Source organism: Molothrus ater, chromosome 6 (genome assembly GCF_012460135.2).
Source record: "Molothrus ater isolate BHLD 08-10-18 breed brown headed cowbird chromosome 6, BPBGC_Mater_1.1, whole genome shotgun sequence".
Lineage (NCBI taxonomy): Eukaryota > Metazoa > Chordata > Aves > Passeriformes > Icteridae > Molothrus > Molothrus ater.
The window spans coordinates 46,073,140-46,097,691 of NC_050483.2; the positions used below are offsets into that span (position 1 = coordinate 46,073,140).

General features: G+C 39.7%; 1 protein-coding gene across 3 annotated transcripts in view; it reads right to left on the reverse strand.

Annotated features, from left to right (window-relative positions):
• The window catches only part of TTC7B (tetratricopeptide repeat domain 7B), a 118,088-nt gene extending 93,910 nt beyond the window's left edge, over positions 1 to 24,178 (reverse strand). The window contains exons 1-3 of one of the 3 annotated variants that reach the window (XM_036383856.2): positions 23,995 to 24,178; positions 9,689 to 9,843; positions 8,721 to 8,889 (exon numbers count right to left, since the gene is read on the reverse strand). In XM_036383856.2, coding sequence (XP_036239749.1) covers positions 8,721 to 8,889; positions 9,689 to 9,843; positions 23,995 to 24,115 — 445 coding nt within the window. In that variant the 5' untranslated portion in view covers positions 24,116 to 24,178. The remainder of the gene's footprint in view (positions 1 to 8,720; positions 8,890 to 9,688; positions 9,844 to 23,994) is intronic. The other 2 variants (XM_054515126.1, XM_036383855.2) reach the window with 2 other exon arrangements.
• Between the last annotated feature and the right edge of the window lie 374 nt (positions 24,179 to 24,552).

The following is a 24,552-nucleotide window of genomic DNA, read 5'->3' on the forward strand; positions in this document are numbered from 1 at the left end:
AGTAAGAAACTATTTTTAAGAAGTCCTCACACCCATTTTTATGTCAAAAAAACCCCAGACTTCAGTTCTGTAGGAAAACCAATTAAGCCACACTCCCATTTCACCATAGTTGCTCAAAGGTCAAAAGGGAATCCACAGCACAGTTCAGACCTTTACCAAGTGCTCCTACCACACAGATCACTACTGATATCATTCCAAAAAAAACCAACAGAACCACTAGAGCATTGTGTATGTGAGGATTCTCCATTATCCCAGCCAGTACCTTGTCTGTATAACATTTTAGAGACCACAAATAATAATGGACCCCATTGTTTATCTCCTGTTTCCAGTAGAGAAAGCAAAGGACAGAGGAAAAACAGTGAACTACTGTTCTACACTTAAGCCAATAAGCATGCTTTTTCAAGAGACAGAGCTGCCTCAATACATAAAGATTTCTGGGTTTGCTTCGTGTTTTCCTTACATAGACATGTAAAACCCAAGTGTATTTTAGTATACAGAACTTTGTCTTCCCTATATACGATATGCAAAGTGTTGATACATTATATGGTAAATGTTCCAAATGCTGTACACAAAAAGCCCCTTTTCACCTCCTTCTAAAGAAACCTCATGTTTAGCATATTGTTATTGCTATCAAGGAACTCCCACATTTATTTATTTCTGAACTTAGAACATACACTGCTAATCTCACTGAGGGAAAGGACTAATTAAGTCCTCAATCAAAGATTTTTCTTGCTTGCAGAGAATTTTTTTCAGAGATTTTTTTAGAAAGCAAAGCATGGGGCTGTTTTTGTCTTCAATTCCCTACTGATATTTGCAAAGTAATTATTATAAAGGAAAAGAGAAACAGAATAAAATTTAAGCAAATATATTTATAATAAAGTACCTTTTACAGTTACTCCAGATACACTGTAGAGATTGCCTATTGCCTGTTGGTTTAGACAATTTAAGGAAACAAAAATAAGTTCTCTATTTTTTTAAGTACCTTGTACTGCCCATCCCATTATGCCAAGACTCAAGGGAAAACATCTCCAACAACTGTCAGAATGCAAAGTCTCCTATTTTATGGCTAGTTTAGAACACCTGCTTTCCAAAAACGCCACTGGAAAAAGGCCAATATCCCCTGCTCTTAGCACACTAGATTTTAAGGGAAGCTCCTCTGGCTACCCACTCTTTTAAACACAGACTACTTACAGAGAATTAAATTCCATTCTAGACTAAACCCAGAGTAACATAAGCACAATCTTTCAGGTAGAACAGAGCATTTTATCATGCATGCTCAAACTGCAATGTAATTTCATTACTACATCTTTTCTAATGCCATAGTTATGCTAAAGCTTCTAAGTGTCTTGAAGTTTCTTAGAGTTAAAAAGGGATGAAAAATGAGAAATAACTTTTTTTCTGAATTGAATACCTACTTATTAGTCCAAGTAAAAAAAGCATAACAATATTTTGGGATTTCTTTTAACATCATCTGAGAAAACTGTTGTGAAACAATTGGTCACACTTTTCCTCTAAATATAATGCATTCCAATTTTTGTATTTTCTTAAGAAACAGACTTTTGAAATATCTTTTACATAGAAGAGATCTGTATTTTTCCGCACACACATTTGTTTCTTAATAACCATATGCCAGCCAATTCTTGCTACAGCATAGCCCTTTAATAGGCCAGCATCTTGTGGCAGAGCTGAAAAAGTTCAAGCTAGAGCTAAAAGCTGGAAAAAGGACTGGTTGTTGCTGCACATCCTGGAGTGAGTGGATCTCTGCTGAACACTCCCCAAAAGCAGAAATGCTGCACACCAGTATATGGAATGGGCATCAAGGAAGCTCTTTGCTCAGGGAACAGGAAATTATATAACTATGAAATTTACACTGTTCTGCTGTAAAGTGTTAGGATTGCTCCTACAAGCACCTCTAAGGAAAAAAGACAAGCTCTATTTAATACCTGTTATTCCTGTGGCATGAGAAAAAGAGGCCAGAATCACTACTTTTTAATTGGAGCCCACCATTTTTAAACTCTCTTCACTCTGCCAAAGAAGGTTTCTGAAGAAATTCTAAAGATTTGAGAGAAACTAAGAATAAGACACCACCAAACTGCCCAGGTCCTAAAGAATTCTATTTTAATAAGAAATACAGTATTCTCTTTTAGAGTTTAGCTTTCAAATAAGAGAGCTAAAAGCAGTACTTAGGAAAGCAGGACAAATGCCTGGGTTCCTTCCAGTCCCTGCTCCAGCAGGGCAGATGTCATAAATGTAGTCTGGGGAAAGAAAAGTTTTAATGGAGAAAATCTGAACTCCCTACGACACAGGCCTTCTAGCCATGGTCTGCAAAATGCTCACTGACAGTCTGCAACACTTGCACAGCAAGACAGGCAGAGGGGGGGAACCTGAGTTCTTGACCCATTGCCTAATGAGTCTAGAGATCCCCAGCATAATTACTAAACCAGCTTTCATTTAGCATTCTTCCATGAGAGTTGCTTGGTGTCTGCTGACACAGGCTAGCAGTGCACAAGATCCCATTACAATTGCATATGATTAAAGTTAAGTGCAGCATCTTTTCCTAGCTGCAAAGTAGCAATCCACATGCACCTGACACTGCCACTGAACCTAATGAGTATTTCCATGTTTCTGTAAACAGAACTAATTAATAGCCAATCATTTAACTTGGTAAATGCAACATTAAATTTGAATATGGGTGAGCAGCAGTAAAGACAGCCTCACCTTTCTCAGCATACATCATTTAAATGTAAACACAGTTATTCAAACAAAGATGTAGGCAATAAAAATGTAACATGACCTGCAGCAATAAGGCTAAAATTCTGTAATGTCACAATCTAACTTATAAAACAATATCCCTCACACACTTAACAGGAATTCATTACTGTAATGCAACAGTCATCTTGACAGATACCTGAAGTTGTGTGTGAATCTATGCACTGTGTTAATTATAAACACTTTACTAAAATCAAGTTTACTAATTTGCAGACTTTAAGAAATGTCATACCTGCAAATTTCTATGTTCCTCTACAAGCATTTTTAGAAAGGATCACTAATTTGTAATGCCAAGTGTTATAAATTCATTTTTTCAATTATGTCTTCTGACTTAGGCAGCAGTATCAGAATTACGTTATCTAAAATTTCAATAAGCTTATTTCCTATTTAAATAAAAGCTTGCTATTGCAGAGTTCCTGACAAGTTGCTCCTCCCCAAAATAACACCTCAATATCCCACTGTGCATGCGTTTCATCTCTGCTTCCATAAGCAACCAAAACTGCTTAGAAACATAGTAGATACTGCCTGCACAGTATTTGAATAATGCCTATGCATGCTTTCCAGTATATTACCTCATTCATATACTGCTGAAAACTTGCAGAAACTTAATTGTTCTTTTCCCAGAGGCCACAACCCTAGGGGATTATTAGCTTCACCCAATATTAAAATGGATTATAAATACATGCTTCTCTATGGCAACAGCACATAAAAGATTTTTTCTGATTGGCCTTTTAAGAGAAGGAAGTAGGAAAAGTTGGAGCTAGTAACACAAGCTCAACATGAGAAGAAAAATACATACATACGCTTTACTTCTTCATGGATTCATAACTTGTCTTATTTTCAATTCTTCATGAGTTTAAGATCCTCCTCAATCTCAAAACTGAGCACTGCCAATTAAACTGATCTAGGGAAGAAAGTAAACAAATAGACCCTAAAGAGACAAACTTAACCTTTTGAACAGGGGAACCTTCCCTACCTATCAGAAAGTAGTTCTTCCTATGAGGATACTTAAATATCAAGTATTTAATGCATCCAGAAATGCACTAAACACCTCTATGTTTTACTTTGAGCCAAGACTTGTCACCACAATCTCAAGACTGGCTTTCCTTCCTCCTTCCCCTGCCCAGCCTCATTTCTTAGCTTTGCTCAATCCACATAAGACATCTCTAATAACCATACTGATAGCCAAGTAATACTTGTGGCAGAAGAAAAGAAAATCTGATTTTTTTTGTACTGCTCCTTAAAATTTCATATTAAAGGTATGACATGCTCCTCTGACCAACAGGCAAGAGCTTCAGAGAGCCAGCTCCAGCAATTTCATACATCTGCTCTCAGGCTAACACATTGCCACAACAGTCATGCAAACCTGCCTGTCTCCTCAGCAATGTCATTCTTTTATGCCTATTTTTCTCTCCCTCATCACACCCTCTTGAAATAAGCTGGCAACTCCAACCAAAGGCATTTTGCTACAGAAAATTGTTTTATTCTATGCTTCTCCTCTGCTTATGTGTCAAATAAATTTACAAGCAGATGGGGGAAAAGCTAACCAACAGATCCGAATAAGTATCCTCATGTTTTTGCAAATACTAAGTGGTCCATTGATTTGAAAAGCTTCATCTTCTCAATTTATGTTTTATACTGTATTTTAAATATGTCCCACTGAAAATATGTTTTCAAGCAAGTCTTTGAATTCTTAAAAATTATGCATTTAATACAAAAAGTATGATTTTATTAACACTCTATCCCACACAACACCTTCTACATACCCATACAGAATCATTACTCAGAAGCACAGCATCAAAATTAGCTCCTTCCTTAAAGAAAACACTAGGTGTAATTATTCTATGGGCATACACATAAGAACATCAGTGTAAAGTCAAAAAGGTATGCTACTCCATGAAGTTAACTAAATAAAAGAAAATAATCTTCTTCTACAGCTCTGCTTTTAACATGTGAATTTGAGGAAAAGTGTGAAGAAAAGGCAGGAAAATATTGGAATTATACTAACCGAGTTTCTGAGGCTTTGCCTCATGCATTCACAGTTAGTCTGCTCCCCATTGTTTTAATGGACACAGAAGCAGATACCTTTTCATCAGATCATCCCACATCTTCTGCAAGTCAGGATAAAGCACAAGACATCACTACTAGAAGTTATTTTTGTTGCCAGAAACCAGGAAAAAAAATTGAAGCCAAACAACTTGTCCCATAAACTATTTCAGTCTGATAAAATACATCCATGCATTCATCACCACAGTAACAATTTTGCACACTTTTCCTAGAACGAGCAACAGAAAGGAACCACTTTCCAGCACTTCTTGGGCACTGAGAGCCTGTGATTCCCCACACACCAGAGGCTTGCAAAGGGTCACATGTAATGGAAACAGAAAATATTTCAAAAGGTAAGTTGATAGGATTTTCTTTTAAATTTGTTGAAATTTTACAATGCTGCATTTTGACAAATCTAGCAAGAAACTTTATTTGGAAGAGTTGAAGCAGCATTTCACTAACTAGATATTTCCAAGAAAATAATAGCAGTCATTTAATCTTCCTTGCTGGGTTTGAGAGTCCTTGAATCCTTGGATTGACTTACTATCATTCCATATCATGCCTCTTATATATAGTCTTCTAAATATGCTGTCCTCAACTAAAGCTGTAAGCAGCATAAAAAGCTAAAAGCATTATTTTAAAGATACATATATGAGCATTTAACTCATTTATGTAATAAAAATGTGAGGACCCCTTCCATGAGTGCACCACGGGCAGTAGATGGCTTAGTTGTCTGGTTTTCCCTTTCATGTTCCAATTCCATTTTTTCTCCCCACCATTGTCACTACTGCTGTTCTTCCCCGTCTTTTTAGCTGTCAGTAGATAAAACTCCAGCAGAATTTAGCTTGAAGCTGACCCTGATTCCATTTACTACTTTGCTGCATCCATACACACATACAGACCCTTCCTTGGCTGTGAGGAACAGAGAGACACCCTTGGTGTGTTCCATGTGCAGGAGGAAGATGAGCCATCTGGAAAGCAGCTCATTTCCAAGGGCTTGTTGTGAGCTGTGGAACTGTCTATGGTTACAGTCAACATGCTCATATAAGTACCCTGTAACAACTGTAGAAAAATAAACATGTCAACTCCTGCATCCCCCTCAATCCATCACCTCTGGGGTTACAGAATGAAGCATCACAGTGAAAAGTAAGTACATGGAGGTGGTCCCACATTAAATAATTAACTACCATTTGTTATCTGCCCTCTGCCTTTCTCAGTGGTAAGAATATCAGTATTTGACCACTATACAATAGTATACAAGACAGCAAATCCACTGGAACTGGATTCAAACAGGGAAATTTCAGCAGGTACCTTTCACTGCATGGTGCAGCATTAAATGGTGCATCTGGGCCAATGCTTGCAAACAGGCATGGACAGTCCCTCACTGCTTAATAACATGGTGCTATGACTGCCAAAGAAATAAAATCTAAATCCTCTGAAGAGTTTTATAAACCTTCTATGATCTAGTTTTCCCTGTACATACAAGCAGAAATAAAAGTCCCAGTGAAGCACAAAATCTCTGTAAGAATAACTTGTATTTGGTTTGGTAATACTTACAAGCCTCAGTCACCTCTGAAGAGACTCTGAATTCAGACTGTAAAGTTTACAGTCACTCTTAAAAGGAGAAAGAAAAACATTGACCAGAAATGGGCAAGAGAGTGAGATTAAATGCACACTACTGGGTAGAAAACATATGCTATTTAGTTGTCAGCTACTCTAAACCTGTCCAGACTTTGAATACAAAATTTAAGACTGAATTTAAGGTGATTTTAATTCAAGAATTAGAATTTAAGGTGATTATCACCTCATTCTATATCACACAGAAGACTATAGTCTTGCAATCCTCTACTATGAGAAGAAAGGAAATTAAAATTTTTTAATCTTCTGAGAGAGGTCAGGTTGCTCAGCCTGGAGAAGGCTCTATGCAGACCTTAAGTTACCTTCCAGTACCTAAATGGGCGTGCAAGAAAGCTGGAGACAGACATTTTGCAAGAGTATGTAGGGACAGGACAAGGGATGAAGGCTTTAAATTGAAAGGGAGCAGGTTTAGATTAGCTGTCAGGAAGAAATTGTCTCCTGTGAGGGTGGTGAGGCACTGAAATAGACTGTCCAGAGAAGCTGTGGATGCCCCATCCCTGGAAGTGTTCACAGCCAGTTTGGATGGAGCTTTGAGCAGCCTGGTCTAGTGAAAGGTGTCCCTGGCCATGGCAGGGGGCTGGGAATGAGATGATCTTTGAGGTCCCTTCCAACCCAAACTGTCCTGCAATTTCACTCAAACTGGAAATGAAATCCCATCACAACAAATCAGGCCTAATATGACAGAATTCAATGTTTTAAGAATAAAATTTGAAATCAGAAGAAGAAACCCCACACATCTAGACAGCAAATACGCTGTATTTCTGTTGTCATTTAAAAAAAAAAAAACTGAACATACAAAATATTCCAGAGTAGAAAAGGTATCTGTTTTTCTATTTTCTAATACATTATGTTTGAATTAAGTAAAATTAACAATACTAATTTTATGCACAAAATTTATGCCACTATGTTTTCAACTGGTTTATATCCTTATGAAGCCAAATAAAACAAAGCCAGAAGAGTTGAGCTCTGGGAAAAGATTCAATTAAATTCCTTGGAGATAAAAGCAAATTTAGATTCTTAAGTTGTTCAAGTCCATGGAAAGAACATGACAAATTCAACAGACATCCTCATAGATTTAAAAAACAAAACAAAAAGAACAGCCAAAATCCACAATCCTGAGTGAAAGTGTACCCAAAGCAGACACTGCTCCAAAGCCCACAGAGATGCTGTTTGAGAAAACTGAGCAGATTTACATCATATACAAGAATTTCCCCTATACTCCCACTTCTCACTTTAATCTAGTGACCAGACTTATGAAGCATCCTTTTGTCCCTGCTACCAGTTAGTTCCCTTATTTCCTTGACATCTCTATAGGACATGATTCATGCTTGTCTAACATTTACTGGAGGACAGTGTTGGTGGAAAACAATCCTTGATCAATTGTCAGTCAAAGCTATAGAAGTCTCTCACAAATTTTTTGCTGCCTTTGACTCTCCTCTTGCCATAACAAAAAGTACATATGCAACCAAAGCCACGCTTAAACACAGCAGACCAAAGCAAACACTTCACTCAGTAAATTGTAATAAGCCCCTGGCATAGAAACTGCCATTCTCCCCAACACACTGGCCAGCCCTAAGTCTATTACAGTTTTCTAAACTGAAGTGGCACTGCCACCTTAAGACATGAGGCCAGCATTACAATTTTCACTATACTGGAGTACTAAAGAAAAAAGTCGTTTTTAATTACCTTTACTTTCTGAATTTTTTAAAAAATCTATATTCATATTAGAAAAAATTAAAAGTGCACGAGTGATGAATTGCTTTAAGTCACTTATCATGTTATTAATACTCTTCTCAATTAAGTGGCAATTTAAATATGCAACCTAGCTTAGGCTGAGCATTTTAACATTCAGTAAAAAGCATCACTGTGAATCAAAGTTCTCCATTCTGCCCACAGCCAGCACAAAAATGCACTGCATTTTGTAACCCTTAATTTTCAGCAACAGTGATAATACTTTTGGCAACTAGCCACAGCTACTATGACATTTATGAGAGGACTTTTAAATACATACTCTCAAAAAATTTGATGAGATCAGAGTACAGTGATATCACAGTTAGAATATTAATTGAGGTAAAAGTCTTGTCAACTATCAAAAACTCAGAATAATTTAAAGGACCCAAACCATCCTCTTATTTTATCTACAAATATGGCATTCCACTACTGTGTAGATGGCATTCAAACTAAAAAGATTCTTCATCTTTGGACAAGATATAAATTAACTTTTAAAAACTACTTCCACATGATGATACTGGAAAGAGCACTCTTACCCTTTGTAGAATATGCTTCAGCAATAATCCGTAGCCGATAAGGTGCCACTGCAGTCAGCTGCAAGTCATCGACACCAACTCTAGCATATATGTTCAGAGCTTCTTTGTAATCACCTTCCACATAGTTTAATTTGGCCATTATTAGGTTGGCTTCTTGTAGGAATTCTGGCTAGAAGGAAGAGAAATAAGAAAGGGTTTTCCCTAAGAAAACACACCTAATTCTTTCTGATAATTATTACGTATGTTTTCTGTTACCCCCAGAATATTTCTTCTAACAGAGCAACAAATGAACAAAATCCTGTCTTGTGTAATATTTGAGAAGCTTGAAGTAGGGGGGAATTCACTAAATCTCATTCCAGCAAGCTACTGAAAAGCATTACCAGCCATTTTAGATATTCACATGCGTATTTACACGGGTACCAGAAATACCTCTCAGTTGGAAACCAGCTTTTCCAGGTGATAAAACTATTTAAAGGCAGCCTATCATTACAGCTCCTCATATGACTTCTTTTTCTAACACAAGCACAGTTGAAAATAACATAGCATCAAAACTTAATGATATATGTTCCACAGCCTACATATTTAATTCACACCATTTCAAAGTATCAGGGCAGAATAAATGTGTTGAAAAAAAGAACTAATGGAGGAATGAAGAGGGAAAAGAAAGAGAAATTAATACTCCCAAAAGCCACTGAAAACATAATGTTACAGATGAGTGTAAAAGAAGCTTCTTTTGATCTCTGAAAAGATGGATGTTGGGTACAGAAGAGGCAAGCTGACAATGTAGGTACAACAACAGTTAAGTAAAAGAAGGACCAGAATGGTTATGAACATTAGAAGATTCTGACAGAAATGCTCTCTTGTATTAATCTCACTTTCAGAATCTGCAAGTATACTTTAAGGAACCTTTCCCCAATACTTCAATCAATTTCAACTTTTCTAATTGTTGCTCAGGCTGACTTACATACCTTGAGATTACCCCTATCAAGTGCTGCCGTGAGATGTTTCCTGACCTCGGTCAGCTTTGGCTGGGGGCCCCGGGGACTGTTACTGTACTTAAGAGTATTTTCCTTCAAATATTGTTCTAGTTTGGATTCCCCAAGAAGAAGCTCTGCCATGTCATCTGTAAAAACAACAAACACAGGAAGTATTAGAAACAATTTCATTTCACTAACATTGCCTGGATTTTAAACACAAACCAACCAAAGCAAACACAACATTAAGTATTCGGGTTTATCACGTCACGTGATATTTTGTTTTACTTCTCAATTTATCTTTTCCCTGCCTGATTCACTGTAGAATCAAGTCTCCTGTGTTCTAAGATAAAAAGAAGTAAAACATTAACCTCAAGTCAGTATTCTCCCCTTCCTCCTCAAAAAAAGCAGACAAGTGATGCTGTACAAGAATTCAAAGCAGGTTAGTTTGGTTCAAGGAGTTTAACATGGGCTGTGTGAAAGGCTCTCAGATCAGAGGCCCACTCCAAACTTACAAAACTGAACTTCAGTTCACTATATGCAGTTAATTGCCTTTCAAAGAGTCAGTCTTTGGCGGGTCCTTCCAAGACAGTTATTTTAGTCATAATATTCAGAAGACACCAGAGTCTTGCTCTGAGTAAACAATTTTTGTTTATGAGCCCCTTTAAAAAGGGGATTAATAAACAGGAGTGAAATTTGAAAACAATGCTTTAAGTCAGCATGGTGATGTCCCACCTAGGAGAAGAACAATGAAGATTAATTTTGTTAATTGTACTTTTAAAGCTAAGTGGCAACTTTTTTAAAGGGTATAAATATGTTAAACTGGTTACTTTATGTTTTAAGGGATTTGCAAGTTGATACTTCCTCTCTCATCTGTACTTATGGAAACCAAAGAATTTCATTTAACAAGTAACATTTCTCTTTCCTTTTACTCAGTGTAATGCTTCACTGAGCAAGCTCCATTTCGAAAGATGGTCGAGGAAACAAGACTGTCAAACATAGCAAGGAATCTAAATGACACTCTAAAACAAGTGCTTTGGTCCAGGAGCTGAAATACCACCAAGGCTGTTTACAATGAAAGAGTGAGGTCCATCACTGGCATTCTTTAACACTTCAAATAGCAGAACTTCGGAAGTGCCAAAGAAGAAAGTATCACATGTACATTTCACTCTCATATGCAATCCTTCAAGTAGGTCCTAAAAATTGCTCTGGTCCACACTCTTGTAACAAGCATTTCTTTACTTAAGTTAAATACAGTAGATCTGTCTCTGTGGAGAAAGAGGGAAGAACAACTGTACTGTTGAGCTAAGAACAGACCCAGCTGCCAGACATGTTTTGTTTATATAAACTGCAAAACTGTCAAGGAGGCATGTGAAACAACTAGTTTGGATTCTTACAACACATGAGCCAAAGAACAGGTCAGGCACAAAATAAAAAGAAAATAAACCTCTCACTGCTAGGTATGAAAATGCATACCTTGAGGCGTGAGGATTTGTAAAACAAACTGCTGAAATCATCTCTATTAGTAATGGGGAAAAGTAACCAAACAACAGCACTGGCACATGCAAGAGCAAAGTGTAGCCATATCAGCTACACCACAGAAAGAGTAAGACCATCTTCTCACCCATTTGTGGGGCCACAATAGAACAAGACAGTGCTAGACATAAATCTAGCACTCTAAAGAAAGTCTGTAAGATTGTTCCTCTCTTACACACTGCAGAATTTCTCACAATGGAGAAAGGAAGAGGAGAGAAACAAGAAGCCACCTCTGGAAAATTTAATGTATCCTCTCTCTCCTTTTCCTCTCTCATCCTCCCCCCCCTTGACCCTATGATAAGCTTCACCTCCCTGATAATGACTTGAAAACTTTAGAAATTTGATGTTTCTAAAGACAGGACATAAGCAAGAACAAAGCTGGCACATACTCTGAAACTATCCTGGCATCTTAAGATGAGAATCAAAGTAGTCTATAGGAGCCAGGTATTTTGTTCCCATTCTTGATGCCACTCAGAGAAGCTGATGATCCACACAGAGCTAGAGACAGTCACAGTGCAGTGACATGTAGTGCCCATACTTTCCTTCAAAGGAAACGTGGGAGAGGAGAAAACAGCAGCTGCAACTTGCACACAGATCTGAGCAGCAAAACAAAAGCTGCTCTTCCAGGTCATTCACACCCAGCACAGCTCAGCCTTTCCCTGTAGCTGTGTCATGAGACACAGCACCATGAGAGACAGAGGCAGAGTTACTGTCAGACTGGCTTTCATGGCAGCAGTGCTCCTCTGGGCCAGCTGCTGATGACTAACACTTGAAAACAGCAGGTCACAGACTGCAAACCATAAAAGCCACTGCAAAGCAGAATTTTCTTATTTACTGAATCTCTCATCTGCTAAGTCAGTTAATCAGGGCCAGATATTGGCAACAAACTTTTAAATCAAATTATTACTGAGTGAATACTTTATGAAGAAAGCATTGGCTTTATGCATCAACCTTTCTGTGCCAGAAACAATAACATTCAATGGTGCTTGTAACAAAATTCCAATTACATGGACATTTCTGAAGGAAACCATTTATGAAGCCATAGCTCTAGAAGAGTTTTCCATTAGTTATAGCTATCCCTTAAGACATCCTGAAATCATGTAAGAACTGTTTGAGAAGAAATTGCTTTTCTTTTTCTTCCAGCACAGTATGAGTGATCTAGATTATATTCTTCTATTAGACACTTTATAGAGACAGAATTAAACTGTGTAAAGTTGATAACTTGAAGTTTAGTGTTCCCTCAGCCAGTTTAAACAGATGTTTCAGAAGAAAAACTGATCAAAACCAGTTTCAGTATCATGAAATCCAGTATCCCATTTTCAGGAAATTCATGCAGTTATGGCTTAGTATAAAATTCTTGATTAAAGAAAAGACTCCTTCTTATTCATCTATTTCTCTGCTGAAGAATTCATCAACAACAATTACTTAGCAGATTAAGGGGGTATTTTATGACTTACATCACAGCTGCATTGCAGAACCATTTTGGACAAGAACAACCTAACCTGCCCATCTGCTTCTGCAACATCACAGTATCACTGAAACAATCTCCTGACTAATAGGATGTCCTCTGCCTTAATCAAAGACAACTCCAAGCACCTTGGAACATCCTTGATAAACTCAAGGATGCTTTAGGTGAAAGGCCCATTTCTCTTAGCATTCAAAGCAAAAATAAAAAAACAGACACTTCATGTAAGCTGCTTTCTTTCAGCTTAGAGAAAGCTTAGACATTTGTACAAAATGGCTTGAGAAGAGCCTTATGTACACATGGCTGTCCCTCTGTGCAATATGGATCAATATGAATCATCTTCAAAATAAGAATACAGGCTGGCATAAATAGGGGATAGGAAAAAGCACACAATGATGTGCCTTCGTAAAATAGTCTCTAAAAATATCATCATGAAAGCCACTTTACTACTTTATTTTTAATATCTGCTTTTTGAAGCAAATTCTTCACCACAGTATCAGAATCTGAAGCAGTTACTCACAGAAAAACAGAATTAAAATAGAGGATTAGTCTTCTTTTATCCTTGGTCAAGAATGATGAAGATTACTTATAATACTAATATTTACTTAGTTTAAAACCTGGTCTATCTTGAACCATCCACTGAATCACATGCTAAAATGCAAAATAGTCATTTTTCTGATGAATGCTACCACAACCTCCAGGCACTTGTTGAAGAGCCCATGGGTTGTTAGCAGGCTAGGTGAGAGGAATACCTAGCTCTAAATTCCTTTCTAAAAGTAAGGTTAGCAAGAAGGAGAGAGAAAGAAAAGAATGGCAACATTGTATACAACTACAAAAAAAAAAAAAAAGCATAGCTGAATACAGATTAGGGAGCTCTCTCTTGCCTTCAGAATTCACTCCAAGAAGTGACTTTAAAAGTTTATTCAATTCCAGAGTCCACCAAGACACATTATAGTGAATGATGATGTGGTCTCAATAGAACTAATGAACCTGCTTGCTACCTGTTGCTCTGTGGAGCACCAAGTAACTGTTCTAGTAAAGTATTACTTTTCCTGTGGTGGTTCAGATAAAAACCAAAGCAAAACACTGACATTTGTCCAGATCATGACTACTATATATGTGGTTTCTCAAGTGTTCCTATTATTAATGCACAAAAACTTTGAAGAGTCTGATAATTACTTTTTTCAGAAGGAGATACTTGGAAGGTATAAGGGAAACACACCTCATGGATAACAACAGCTATCACAACTATGGCAACAACTATCAACAACCCTGCTCCTGTTATCAAGTCCCCATGCACCAGATGTTTCTCTGCAATTAAACACCCATATCATGCTGCTGTGGAACACTGGCAAGAATACACATGAACCTGTGCTATCAATACTTACATGATAGTTATGGAACCTCCCTCCACAGCTCAACATCTACAGCAAGAAAGACTATGCAGAAAAGCACCCCTTCTTCCTTATATGCCAAATGGCATAGATTAAAAGAAATATTTTTAGTATTTCATTTCCCTTTCCTCTGAAATACACAGCTGCAAGAAAAATAGTGCATAATTAGGATAAAATCTCCTACCACAATGATTTAAGCAAAGAGGCTCAACCTCAGACTCAGGCCCTGGGGAGCTGAATTTGAATAGGAGGTATTTAGGAATAAGAAATACAGAACAAAATACCTACAGACTCTGACTGGCCAAACAAACTTTAATCTTTCCTTGTAAGCAAGCAGATAAATCTAGAAGCACCTTCTATCCCATGTTGTATTACTTCACTCACTCTTCACCAAAATCTTAACTATTTCAGGTAACATATTTTAGACTCTTAAAAAGCCCAACTGTCCAAATGCATTGAAGTTTAAAGATCATGGTTTTCATTAGTCTCAAATGAAGATAATGCATCAGGTGAGATTAATTAAATGAAGCATGGAGTTGTGGGAATAGAAGATGCTGCTGCTTCAACTGCTCTGTCCTAGAGCCCAGAAAGCAAAAAAAAAAGATGAAAACTGAAGTCCTAACTCAGGACTATTTTAAAAAAAGGTAAAATGAAAAAAAAATCAGGGTAGGAAAGGGACAAGGGATAAAGAGGACAAGTATGAGATTTCCAGGATCCCAAGGGGGCCATACATTGATGTGCAGAATTCCAGGAAGTTGAGATTTGCTTTGTAAACTCCCTTCTGGTGCTCCAAGCCTTCCCAGAGGGAAACTAGCTTGGAACTGAGAAAAGAAACTATTCCTACTCAATCCCTAAAACTCTCAGTCTCTCTAAAGGTAAAACTGAAAGCTTAGAGTACCTGAAGGGCTGCATGCTGCAGTATTTTATGATGATTTTTCTCTCAGATATCCTAAAACATTTTGGAATATCATTGTACCCAAATAGAAAAACAAAAAAACCCAAAAAAACCCAAACAAACAAAAAAACAAACAAAAAAAGGCAAAACAAAAACAAAACAAAACAAAAAAAAAAACCCACACAAAAAACAAAACAAAAAAAAACCCTAAGGAATTTAATCTAGGAGTATCTAGGAGTGGTATACAGCAAGAAGAATCCCAAACAGGTCAATTACTCTATATAGTAACCAGACAAATATTTCAGAGTGAGGTTTCTATAAAACAGCTGAAAACAAGAAAAATTTGTAGCCTCCTGCAGAACAGTTACTAAGAAGGCCATTTAAAAATTGAGCTTTCTTCCAGAGAAGGATCTGGAAATCCTGGATCCAGAACTGATTTCATATTCACCTAGCAGAAAAAGCATGAACCACATGGTTTTTCACCCAGGAACAAATGGACTATGCACTTAAAGCAGACATTGGCTTTGTTCAAAATGTATCAAACCATGAGTTAGAGCATTAGCTTGAAGAGGAATGTCAGTACAAGTCTCCAAGTACTCATTCAACTTTGTGCTCAGCACCCAATAAATCTGGCCCAGGAGCTACTTAAATCAAAATGAATGCTAAAACTATTCTTAGATTTCTACAAGGTTTATATTAAAAACAAGAAAAACAATATACATATATACAGAGATGTCACTTAAGATTCCATCACTGACTACTCAGCAGCAAGAATTCACAGCATCAGAGGATGGCTGAGGGAGGGACCTCTGGAGATCATCTAGTCCAACAGCCCTAATCCAAGCAAGATGACCTAGAGCAGGTGGCCCAGCCAGGTCTCTGGAGACAGCAGAAAAGTATCCAGAGAATATGTGCAACCCAACAAGCACTACTGGTAGAAAGGTTCACACTGATGCAGATGTCACACATATAAAACCAGAAGCAGAAAATACAGAGTCAGCTGTTCAAAGAAATTTAATTTTACTCACTAACACCTTTAATTACATACAGTCATTCATTTCTCTGCCTCTTAAGTACACAGTGGGCATGGCACCTTTTTACTGTGCAGCTATGTAGTGTGGACACAATTTTCCTGCTTGACAGCCAAAACTTGCTTTGAAGAAAAATATTATAGGCTTTCCAATCTCTTTATGCATAGGCAAATTTACCTCCAAAGTACCACTACTACTGAAATTTATTTTATGATGACACATATTAAGAACAGAAAACTGTTTCAAACTATTTTTTTTTCATACTCAAGCTCACCAAACTTTGTGAAATGTTAAGCCCATCAGAACAGTAAATAATCAAGCCAGGGAAGTCACAATGTATCATCTAGAAGATTGACAGGCTTACAATTGAATAAAACTTGGCCCCTTCAGTCCAATACAATGTAAAACCAAGAAATAAGAATGCATGTCAAACCCAAGACTGGGAACACAAACTGTGGGAAACAGGACCACCATCATCTTTGAGTGTTTAACTGGCAACAATTCTATCAACCACAGTGAGGAAGAACAAAATTTAGCCTCTTCCCATCTATGTTTTGTGTAGGTTACAAAGATCAAGGAATGACTGGGAGAACAGAAAGAGCACATACTCTGATAGCTAGGAATTCCTTCCAATCTTGCTTCTTGCCATGATTTATTTCTCAAAGGGTAAAACAGTTTTCCTGTTGCTACTAACAACAACAATAAAATACTAGAAACAATTAGATGGAAGGCAAAACCCAAGCCATGTCATAAGGACAGTAGCTCTTGTCCATTCTCTACCAAACAGCTATATTGCAGCACAGTGCAAATTTGAGAGATGATGACAATGGAATCAACTTTTGTTGTCACAAAAAGATAAAGAAAATTACTGACAAAAACCGAAATCACTAATTAATTGCCAGGTCAGAAGAGAGTTTTTTTGTGTTTGGGGTGACCCAAAGCTCAGATGAAAGCACACAGATGAGCCTCTGTTCCCCAGAAGGCAAGATCTTGCAGTTCTCTACCTTTTCCAATCTTCTCCTCCTAGCTTTCCAGGTGCACCTTGGAAGCCTCAAGTAAATTCTTGAAAGACAGTACCCTACATTTGTCAGTCTCAGAGACAATTGCCTCAGGTACATAACTACCAGTGTTAATACAGAAAGTACCTTTTGGCAGCTTGGTTGGTTGGTGATTTGGTGGGGTTTCATTTTGGTTTTTTGTTTGTTTGTTTTGTTTTTATTCTACCAGCTGTTCTAAAAACAACAAGTCCATATTTTGCCTTTCCTTAAACCCAGCTCTAATGCAGTCCCATTAAAGCCTTGATTAATGTACACCATTTTCTTCCCATTAAGGTAAAGAGACTGCAATTAAATAGTAAAAAGAAAAACAGAAGTGTAGCTGCAAGCTAAGCCCACACAAATCTGAGTTTGAGATAAGGTACACTTAAAAGATGAGCTACAACTTGTTCATATAATTAACTGCCGAAAAGTATGGGAGGGCCTATAAGCTGTTGTTGTTTTCATATCTTGGTTGCCTGTACAAAAGTTTTATGGAGGTAAACCAAGTTATTGGACTCAGGTGAGCTGTATTCAAAATTCTAGAAATTAAAGGTATTGTTGACCCATTTTGTTGTTAAAGAAGCAGAGTTTACAACTCTAGATAATATGAGATTATAGTAAAGGATTTCAGCTTATGCACACAAATTCTGAGTGGAGTCATACCAATCACACACAGGTCATCAGTGGGGTGGGAACTTGCAGAAATTCATGCAACACCTCCTGAAGTAACTCCTGAGCAACTGATAACATTGCTGATCAGAACAGCTACTAAAAACTGCCACTATGCATTCTGCCACACATTTGCTAATGCCAGAGAAATGTCCAGATTCAGCATCTCCCTCCACAGCCTGGAGCAGAGATCAAATTCTCTCCAATTATTAAAGGTCTGGCTACTCACCTCACACTATTAGCCAGACATCCTTACTTCCTCCAACTTATCTCAGCATCCTGCCACTTTGCTTTTTACAAAGTTATTATCTTCAGTCACTCCTTATCAGCTGAAATTAAACAGTATTCAGTGCAGAGAAAACTGTGACGAATTGAACCACTAAATTCTAAGATTTTATTCTTAAAAAGACAGATTTGTGGGGAGGAGGAAGGGCCCAGATTTGGCAGGGAAGGAGAATGGCTCATAGTTGGTAAGTTAAGGACCTTCTGTCCCCTTGTTTACTACCATGCAAATCAAACCCAAATAAAAGTGGTATCAATGACCTTGAGTTTATGCTAGTGAATTTATTTTCCTAAAGAAAAGTTAATCCTAACCTTTAATCCTTGACGTTTGTTTAAAGGAGCTGACAGCAGCTATAATACAGATATATACCAGTATCTATTCATGGATAAATCTGGTTACCATTTCTTTTAACTTTTAAACAAGCAAAAGTGCAATCAACCTAACATTACCACATGAGACATCCAATTTCTAAAATAATTACATTCATAATATATAGAAATATCCTTATAAATGTAATCAGTTATAAGCCTCAAATATCCAAAATATTTCTTTAATTCCACTTAGACCAACTACATGCTTCCTTCACAGTTCCCCTCACCTTTGCCCTCCACTGGCTGCTGCTACTGTTCTTTCCACCAGCTGTTACACTACTCAGACCCCTGTGGGAGGCAAATGAGCTTGGCAAGCCAGCAAACACAGTAGGCCCCAGAACAAGAAGCACAGAGTTTTCTGCTGGCCAAGCACAGTAATTTCCACCTCTGGTGTTCATCAACACAAGGGAGAGGCCAGGAACACATAACCAGGAGGAGAAGCTGCTCAGAGAAGAAGCAGCTTGATTAAAGGCAGGAAGAAAGAACTACTCTACATAATAGCAGCGAGGTGTTAGACCAGCCTGGTTACTTGTGAAATCACACGCTAGCATTTTCTCTTCCAGATGAACATGCAGTGTGAGTACAAGCAGATGATCCACATCATCACTTACACTGTTGTAACACCCCTGGCTATCTGAAGAAACAAAGCTGTCAGTCAAAAATAAGACAACACATCTAAGTACTGTCACCACCTTTGCTCTTCATTCAGAAAAATGTCTGTCCTTAGTAATTTTGTACTGTAAATGTGACAGTGAATGCAACAGGAGGAAAACAAAGAAGATAACATATGAAGAGAGTCCTCCATTTCTGCTGTGGAGGACATGCAAAAAGGCATGTCACATGGTCTGCAAACTTTTCTGGTAGAGATGACAATCTCTTAGGAAAGCTTTGCATATACAAATCACACTACAAACTCTATGTATAAAAACAAACAAACTTGGTAAACACCTTCTAAGTAGGGCATGAGTCCTAAGAGGTTTAGAAATCCCTTTTTTATTCTGAGGATAAGCTTTAACCATCCATCTGAGGTCTTGTATTTCACAAGGCTGCTAAACAGATGAAAACTGGTAAGATGTTTCTATTTTTAGGTCCTACTTATATCAAGATAAGGGAGCAGCATAGAAGGTGACAAACAAAATTAGACATGTAAAATAATTCATAATCCTTTGGGTTTGCTACTCTGCTCCTAACTCCTCTGTGTTCAATTACTCTGCCAGGCTAAATGTGAGGCTAGGTCTAATAGGAGACTACAGAAACAAGGTGTTGAGAGGAAAGGAGTCAGCAAAAGATACCAGACAAGAAAAATCAAACAGAAATGGGATAACAAAAGTAGTAAGAAATTCACTAGGTAAAAAAAAACATTGTGTTACCACGTGGGTGTATTTCCATGAGCAAACTTGATACCTGTAGGTAATATTCTATTTTCATGGCAATGTCACAATGCTCTTGGTAGCATATAGATCCGTGAACTTCCTGGGCATGCATTCTCTCCCCACAGTAATGCAATATTTCACACTGCTAAGGTTTCTACAGAACTACACCATTCTACCTTGTTTGAACTATAAAAATTCGCCCCCTCAGTGTTTTTCCAGACAGAGCCATCCATCTCACTGAACTTGAGCAAGGTCACATTCCAATTACAGCAACAATGAATGACCGGAAACACCCGTGGAAATTCATGGATCCTTTATTTTATCCATTCAGCTGGCTACTGAACCAGCCTAAGGTTTCCTCACTTTGTTTCCAAAGGAAGGAAAGAAAATACGAGAATATTCATGTCCTGAAAATGCCCTGAGCAGATACAACCTTCATACTGAATTCCATTGTAGACACTTCCTATGAGACGCTACTGTTTCATCAAAAATACATGATGGCCTCGCAATCAGCTTTGCAATGTGACTGTTAGCTTCCAGTTGTGTTTCTCAGTTCTGGGAGCCCTTCAAAATACATTCAGATTAGTTTCAGATATCCAGCATTTAGTAACCTCTCCCAATATTCTTTGAGCAAACAATTATGTACTCAAAGCATCCACTGTCTGTCATGCCCATGCTTCAGCATCATGCAATGTTAGACAAAATTCAACCAGCAATGAAAATTTCTTCAGTTCACTTTCTTAGAAGGAACTTTTTAAGTTAGTTAAACCAGTTGGGAACACTCACAAAGTTTCATTAGTGAAAACTGCTCTAAGATTTTATTTCTAACAACTTGGGGTTTTTCTCAGTTCCATTCAAGAGGTGATACTCAGTAAGTGAACACCTGCGGACGGCACTGAACAGGCTACAGATTATCCAAGGACTGCATCTTTGTGACCCTTAGGGCAGCACCATGATTTCTTTGCCAGCTGCTACAATTGAAAATCCTGCTGTACTGGTTATAACCAGCAAGGTTCTGGCAGCAGAGGGGCTGCAGGAGCAGCTCTGGGGGGGAAAGGCCAGGGTTACCCTGCCCCAGGCCCAGCTGGTTCCAACAGAACCACAGCAGACACAGCTGAGCCCCTCCGCAAAACTGACAACACCTTGGGGAAAGTGTATTTAAGAAAGTGCAGAAAATGCCACAGAACAAAATAAAAGAGAACAAAAGCAGTGAGAAACAGCAGAAAAATGCAACATGAAGGTCAGAGAAGGAGAGGGACAGAGGTGCTCCACGGTGCCAGGGAGGAGCCAGGTGGAATGCCCTGAAGGAACTGTACCACATGGAGAGCCTGTTCCAAAGCAGGACCACTGTCAGTGGGGAGCTTATCCAGAGCAGAGCAAAAACGTGAGAAGGAAGGAGAGGCAGAAAGAAACTATCTTGCACCACAACCCCTTTGCCCCCTGCACCACATGGGGAGGGGCACAGGAGTGAAGTTCAGCCTGGGAAAGGGGAGAGAAAAGGTGTAACTCTCATGTCTGTCTTTCTGTCTTAGTATCTGACTGTATTTTAACTGGCAACTAATTAAATTCAGTTCTCCAAATCAAGCCTATTTTGCCCAGAACAGTAACTAGTTAAGTGATCTTCCTGTCTTTCTCTGAAGCTCCAATCTTACTCTACATTTTGCCCCTGCCCCTCTAAGAAAGGGGAGAGACTGAGCAGCTGGGTGGGCATGTGCTGTTAGCCAAGGCTAACTCAGCACCCTGCACATGGCAGTTTTAACCCAATCTTTTAGCAGAATGCTGATGAAGCAAGAGCTCAGACCAAGATTTGTGTTACATGGCATGAATCTCATTACTGCTACCGAGTCCTGGCTCTGAAGTAGAGAAATACAATACAAACAGGCTAAGTGGCTAACAAAATCTGAGTCAGGTTAAAGACCCTTTTTTCATCCATCTATCTATTTATCCATTGTGAAAAGCAATGCAAGTCACAGGCTTGACACAGAACACACATTTTCTGTGATCCAAATTGTGAGAATAGCAATTCATCAATATTTCTCTTCTCTCTTTTACTTAAAGTTCAGCAAGTTCAGAAAACCTTTCAAATGCTATCAATCAGACAGAGAAATTTGTTCTAGGGTCATTTTTATGCATCCAAAATCCTACCTAAACTGTCATTTATATTTGATCCACTGCCAGGTTTTATACATAGGCTTCTGTTAGCGAATAGATAGGATCCATCAGCAGAACTAAACAGAATAAACAATACAATAATCAAGTCCACTCAAAACACTGCACTTCTCAAGTGCTGCATTTCATCAGAAGTACACACTATTGCCTTGTGTAGCCACACAGACCTTTGTCTGGGAGCTGTCATTGCTGTTTCTTCCTGCATCTTATTTAGGCTGCAGTGTCAAGAGATGGGAATTTGCTAATGCAAAACAGCCCAAATAATAACTTGGACCACTAAACTTTTTATCAAGTTGTCTAATCCCAATTCCAAAAAGGACCTGTAACTGAGTCCTAGTAAAATAAGTCTATTCTTTTGCAATAGTGCAAGATTGAAAAGATTTCAAGAGAGCTTCCCAAAAGGATTCATTCCCATCTGTGTTCAAAGAGCAATAAACACTACTCCAAGCAATGTTGATATCCTCTGTTAAAATGCTCCAGCATTCAAGAATTAAAGCCAATTCCCTACACACTAATACATGGTTAAAATAAAGATCCTCTTCCCTCTCCCCCATGCTTTTAAATCGTTCCTATGATTTAAATATTCCATATTGTTACACATTCAGCCAAAAACCAGATTTTTGTTATCCATTCCCAAGTCAAAACTGAACATCAGTACAGAAGGATGCAGTAAAGTTCAGGGTACTGAACTTTTAAGTTAATTGCTTCAGATTAAGTAGCAACAGGGATATGCATCAGAGTGCCTTTCAGTTCACATGTCTCTTCATGGGTGGAACAGAGGCACTGCCTCTCCTTGGTAGTCTCACTAGCTGATAATCTTGGCCTGCAACTTGTTAGGTACACCTGGATTTGGAACACAAACTTCCAGTTTTCCACACTCTCAACAGCCGGTGAACGCATTTCATTAAATAAATTACTCTCCTCCTGTGTTACTCCAATACAGAAGAGTCCCATATGACCAGTTAATTTCCTGTTTATGTTCTCAGTTAGGCAGGCTTGGAAGTCATGTACATTAACTTAATCCTTCATGTGCTGTCAAAAAGTGATAAAATCTGCATGTGATACTTTCCCATGTTTTAAGGCAAACACATATAAATGTTATCTACTACCCATTTATTCTTAAATTCTTTTCTCTTATTTGAGTCAGGCTTTTCCTCTTTTATTTTTATTTCTATTTCTATAGAGCTGAATCATGCAGTTTTCTTCCCCATCTAAACATGCAAAGCTATCACTGCTTCCACAACAAACTTCCAGTGATGTCAATGTTATGCTTCATCCTCTCTGTTAACTTATCGCCTCTGAATTCACATCAAGTTCTGTCTTCACAGACTTGACTGCTCTCTCAAAACACCCCTAGGTCCACCTCAAGCAGATGAGTGAGCCCAGAGAGGCACACACTATCCCCATATTTTTTCTCACACAGAATTAAGGCATCCATGCTAAAGACAACTTCCCTGTATCTCTCTCGTTTATTACATACTTCCATACCTCAGAACGAAGGACTGCTTTTCACCTCCTTCAGTTAAACATACAGAAGTTTGTGACATAAGAATTAAGACAACAAGCAAAATATTTGTAGTTTCTACAAAAAAATAAATGAAGCTGCACTATATTGCTGAGGTTTGCTATTAAGAGAAAGGACAGAAGCCTTCCCAGAACACGCTGTGCACAGACCCTGTGGCAGGCACAGAAGGCAGAAGGACATTTCGGGCTTTATGCACACTGTCAGCATGTGCGCCTGCAAACTGCAGGCTCGTGATAACCCCCGGGCTGCTCCGCGCCCCGGGCCGGGAGCGCACAGGGCCGCGCTGCTCCCCCGGCCCGACGGAGCACGGCCCGCGCGGCTCCGCGGGGGCTCCGCGGGCGATGTGCGCGGAGCCTCCGGCCGGGGTCGGGGCCGGGCCCGGGGCGGCTCCCGCCTCCCTCCGCGCTGCTCCCGCCCGGCCGGGCCGCCCCGAGCCGCTGCCCGCCCCTCCCGCCGGCGGCCCCGCCGCCTGCCCGGGCTCCGCAGGCCCCTCTCGCCGGCCCGCCCGGCTGCACCTGCCGGGCCCCCGCCGCCGCCCGCCCCGCGCCGCACCGTTCGCGATGAGCTTGGCCGAGAGCTGCTTGACGAGCTCGGGAATCCGCTCCCACTGGCACTCGGAGCGGCACCGCTCGATCTCCGTCTCCAGCCGCGAGCCCGCCTTCCTGGTGGCCATGGTCGGGCCGAGGGGCCCCGGCGGGGGAAGGGGCCGGGGCGGCGGGCAGGGGGAGGCGGGGACGGGCGGCGGCGGCCCCGGCAGCGGCGGAACTCGAGCGCCGCGGCCGCGCCGCGCTGGCGGCCCCGGGAGCGCCGGGAGCAGCGCCCCCTGGCGGCTGCGCGGGGCGGGGCGGGGCCAGCGGCGGGGCCGGGCGGGCCTGGCGGGCCGCGGCCCGGGCTGAGGGAGTGGACGCTCGGCCGCTGCCGCCGCCGGACCGCGCTGCCCGGGCACCCGCGGGAGGCCTAGGGAGAGCAGGAGGGACTGGGAGGGAGGGAGAGAACGAGTCTTCTAATGCGAGCGCCGCGCCGCTGAAGGTGGCGCTGGTAGCGGGCCCCGGCAGGAACTGGCCCTTGAGAAACCGCTCACACCAGAGGTGGCGATGGCACCTTCGGCTG